Here is a 5,000-nt window from a genome sequence, read left to right as displayed (position 1 = left end):
TCTAACCTCACTATCAGCCTGTTACTGTAAAGCAAAAAATGGTGCTCATGAATTAATCAAATGTACAGAAAAAAACCTCCTCAAAATCCAACAAGAAAGAAGTTTGGATGGTCAAGACAGAGATCTCATAAGTTGACGTATTATGTTTAAATTTGTCACGTGGTCGTTACGTCATAATGAATGTAATTTCACCATTCACGTGACCATAATTGATTGCCTTTTAAGGAAATTAATGATGGGGAACGATGGTCAATCATGGTGAATGGTGGTGAATGTATGTGACTTTGTCGAGCACGCGGACTAGTGGCACATTGTTTCAGAACATAACAAAAGCAAATTGGCTCCCTAGGACAATAAGGCTGCCTTGATCTTTGTTGTCCTTTTAATATCCCGTTACCAAGCAGTGAAACTCTTCTTTTTTTCCATTCGAGTCTCACAGAACCAGTCTTTACAAGACACGAGTTTGACCGAGCAGGCTTAAGAAATACTTTTAATTGCCCGTGTCTCAGTTAAATTGAATATAATGAGAGCTAGCAAAAGTAGCACCTTTTCGTGTTAAGTTGTTTTTGCTTTTATAGTATTCCATAGCTGTATGATATCTTCTCTGTCTGAAGAAGCACAGTAAAACCTGTCAGAGGAAACAAACTGCACTCACATGAATATTAAAATGGTTTTTCAGCATGCATTAGTACCAAAAACAATTTTTATCAGTCTGAGAATATGCTGGTGTTTCTGCTAACTGATCGTAAACGATACTTTGAAGCTGGCACACGATTAGTACGCTAGAAGGTTTCCCTTCCATAGTTTCTTTTACACGACCCAACATTTGAAATATCAGGCTTTTACCAAATCCTGTTGGTAGCACAGCCAGCAGATATTTTCCTGATAACAGAGTAATAATTGCATCTTTTTGCTCCAAACGCAATTCGCGAGACATAATATTAATATTCCGAGTTATGATGAACAATGAAGAGGTTTTTCAAACGCGGAATCAAAATTCTCAACAATACACACCATTTTCCTCCTTCCTGCAACGTGGAAATAATTGTTGAATGATTGACAAGAAGTGGACAAATCTCACCAATCAGAAACTCCGTTTGTGGGCGAACGCAGTCCTCTGAGGAAAAATAGCTTCGGGCAGGTATATTTTTCATTTCCCCTCCCCACTCAACTCTCCCGCTCTTGGCCTACCCCCTTGGTGACAATTTAGTCCTCTCCCCAAATTTCCTCTACTTCAGAGATTCAAGATGGTGGACAAAAATTCTGGGGAGGATTATGCTTACCTCGTGACCAGTAAATACGCCTGCGAGTTCGAATCACAGCTCCTGAGCTCCAAAGTTCACTCCAAAGTGCCAGTATTACTGGAGGGGGGGGGGGGGGGGACAGGTTGTACATGCGACAGGATTCTTTCATCGCACCTGACGCCACGGCGGCCATGTTGGTGGAAAGAACAATAGCGAAAAGTCTTTTGGGAATTTTATTCTATTATTATGCAAAACTTAATCTACATTTTTCTATTGTTTTGGCACCAACATGGCCGTCTTATCACGTGAGTGCAATCAAAGAATTGGAGAAGCGCCCACACCCGCAGTAGGTTACGGTAGGAGCTAAAGAAAAAGGAGCCTTCGGGTTGCCTTCGATTTCGGTCGGCCTCTCGTCTAAATTCCTCTTTACTCTTACATTATGTTACCTCCTTGTAAGCACCAACATTTTGGAATACTGCCTCGGCTAGTCCAATGAGGCCACAGGAACAGCTGAAACAAAGGGATAAGATTAAAGCAAGGGAAAAAAACAAATAGGAGGGCAGCGGTTTTGAGGGAAGGGCAAATTATAGTGAATAGATTTTGTGAGTGCTGAATTAGACTGGAATTAAAATCACGAACGTACCGACTCACGAACAGAAATCTTGACAAATATTAATGAATGGAAAGATGAATGAAGTGGTGGAGATAAAAATGAGATGCAAAAAGTGGTGACAAACATTATAAACAAGCCCATTGTTTGAAATTATTCACTTGACGTTTCGTATGCTTCGACAAGTATTTAATTTCCAACAATGCTGTTTGCGTCTTACGTTTGATTGAGCTGCGACGGCCAAGGCATGACAAGGCATGACAAGGCGGGGATAACGTACAAGTACCCAACTAATCGAAATATTTAGCATCGCGTCTACGACGAACGGGAAACGTCGTGGTGAATTGACGCTTTATCAAAAACAACAGAAACTTGTTGGATTCAAACATTTTTTATCGTGTTGGACAAGTTGGAATAAGATAATTTTTATAACTTTATAACGAGGTGTAGCCTACAATTCGCCGTTTCACGTAATGGTAGGTTTTATATGGCCACATGCTGCTGCACTATGTGTTCAGGTTACATGAGGTGACTACAGTAAAACTCATACAATCATGGACAAAATTCCTTAGACAGTCATGCACAACTCGTAATTATCGAATGAATTTAGAATTACTTCCAAAAGAGGAGCTATATTTTAAAACTCCCTGGCAGTTCCCCCCTCCCTCCTCAATGCAATTTGAAAAAATATTATGGGCACCCGTTTACTGAACATTAGGGTGCGACATATCTAGCCATAAAAGTACTACACTTCAGTAAAAAGAATTGTTTTAGTCAAAGTTTGTGGGGACGGAAAGGTTGTGTGCAAGTACATGAATAGAAAAATAGTTTGAGCAATTTCTCAAAATAAATAAGTTTTACTCACCGCATCGTTGCGGAGGGCATGTTTATGATTTCGCTCATTGCGTTACAATTCATAAAGATAAATAGGAAAACAATCTAAGAACCCGGGGAAGATCAAGCAGAAAACCTCTTGAAGCAGTGTTGAGGTTAGCCAGCGTAGCAAGCGTTTCCAACGGGTTTCAGAGAACTTTTGTCGGTCAAAAGTGTGAGTGAGTGAGTGAGTGAAAAAGTCCCCTTCTCAATATTTCTCTTCTGTGCCCCACGGAAACGCTTGCTTCGGAGGCTATGTTGAGGTGCACAAGTTAGCCTAGCAAGAGACTTAGCTGATATTTTGGCGCGCTGTCAAAAGCTTACAGATTAGAGCGACCTTGATGCAGGCAAGTTGAAATAAATTATGCGAACCTTCGAGAGGAATGACGATGGCTAAATCTGAGACCTTGTCCATGTTTTGCCACACACAATAAGTGTCGAGGATGACCCGGCAAACGACACAATTCTACACGAATTTCCTTGACATACAGCCGAAATACTTGAACGGAACTTTAATGTCATTGCTCGATGCAATGAAGAACAGCCGGTTAGTATTAAAACTAACAAGGTCGACAAACACCGATAGTAGCAAACTAGTCGCTGAAAAGATTATGGAAAGTCAAAACATCGAGAATAAAGGTCGCAACCTCAACTTGAAAATTATCTTCTTTATGAAGATAAGCTTAGTTTAAATCATATCATCCGGGACAAGTTTTGGGTAGGAAGGAAGCCAACAGAACCTTAATTATTAATCGGTTACACACTGTATTATAAATGAGATTTAGGGAAGGCTGGTTTTTTAAATTCAGCACAACGGGAAGCTGAGAGAAGACTTCAAGGCTAGGGCAATTCTCGAAAACAACATACTTTTAAGAAACGCTGTTGTTTAAAAGCAACAGCGTTTCCAGCCAGTCCAAGCCTCGTCGTCAATTGCAACAACAGTTGATTTAGAATACGCCTTGCTTCTTGCTTATTAGTCTTTTCCCCCAACCTTTATGATCCAATTGACCGTAATAATAGCAATTCGCACTTACAGTTTTGAAACCGAAATGATGCGGGATTGTCCATTAATAGTAACTGAATCTGTTCACATGTTCCACTTTGTTTAACTCGGTTGCAAATTGAGATTTAATTAAGCAGCAGTGTGTTCCATAAAACGGCGATAGTGTATACAATCATCTACAAGAATGCTTCCTAACAGTCCTAATTAGTATGAAAACAATGCCCGTCGAGCTAAAAATGGTGGACTGCGAAAAGCAGGTGTTTCGAAAGGTGAGGAAAATGGTCACGTGGACATCACTGCTGTTTCACGTTTGTCGTAATGGTGAAGCCTTAACTTTCTAGTCATTAAAATAGTAACTTTAAAGTGTTTTCAGTAGCATTCATCAAGAAGTGTAACTTTTCAGTAAATCGCAGCAATGGCTTTGGATATAATTCTGTTATGCACCTAGGTATCACGGGGCTTTGACTGTGACGTCTATCTCCAGGGTGGGGATTTTGATCATACGACATATCACCAGGGTGGGGAATTTGACCTGGCCACCATCTTGGATAATGAAGTTAAGGTAAAGTTCGCTACGAGCCTAGAAGGCACGCCAGGCCTGCACTTATCTCCAGTTTCTGTAGCATGAAGCGACTAGGAGTATTTCTACTCCCCCCTGGATGGGATGCTAGTCCATCGCAGGGTTACCCCCAGCATTTTCGCCGGTACCCATTTATACACCTGTGTGGAGAGAGGCACCGTGAGAGTTAAGTGTCTTACCCAAGAACACAACACAATGTCCCCAGCCAGGACCCGAACCCGAACCACTCGATCCGCAGTTGAACCCACTGACCATGAGGCCACCGCGCCTCACGAAAGGTGAGTAATACATATATTTCACTCTTATTGTGTGCAGCAAGGTCTAAAGGGTATTATCGTGGCCTCCTTTACTGGCCTCAGGGTGGGGACTTTTGAAACTTTTGGCCAATTATGTTGTCTCGGGGGGTGGGAAATTTGACTCATTTTTTTCAGAAAATGTCAAAATCCCCACCCCTTGCCGGACCTTTCCCCCCTGGGGCTTAAGATTGATAGGTGCATTATTGAAGCGGATAGTTCTTCCAAACTGGGAAACCGTTCCGAGAAGGAAGGTGGCCGGCCTTGCAGTCCAACACGAAACTATTTCAAGAAAAGAAAAAGTGTTTCGTTTCCGGAATGGTAAGGGCAGAAGAAAAGTAAAAATACTGTGACTTGTGGGCCACTCTACTCACTGTTTAAATAGCTATAGTTCACC

At 41.5% G+C, this 5,000-nt stretch overlaps 1 protein-coding gene across 1 annotated transcript in view; it reads right to left on the bottom strand.

The window, feature by feature from the left end:
• The window catches only part of LOC138001267 (clathrin heavy chain linker domain-containing protein 1-like), a 63,119-nt gene that overhangs the window by 3,017 nt on the left and 55,102 nt on the right, over positions 1-5,000 (bottom strand). Inside the window, exons 19-20 of the mRNA XM_068847915.1 lie at positions 1,691-1,754; positions 547-628 (exon numbers count right to left, since the gene is read on the bottom strand). Coding sequence (XP_068704016.1) covers positions 547-628; positions 1,691-1,754 — 146 coding nt within the window. The remainder of the gene's footprint in view (positions 1-546; positions 629-1,690; positions 1,755-5,000) is intronic.

Source organism: Montipora foliosa, chromosome 4 (genome assembly GCF_036669935.1).
Source record: "Montipora foliosa isolate CH-2021 chromosome 4, ASM3666993v2, whole genome shotgun sequence".
NCBI classification, from domain to species: Eukaryota; Metazoa; Cnidaria; class Anthozoa; order Scleractinia; family Acroporidae; genus Montipora; species Montipora foliosa.
The sequence above is the reverse complement of the archived record's forward strand: the minus strand, read 5'-3'. Positions and strand labels throughout refer to the sequence as shown.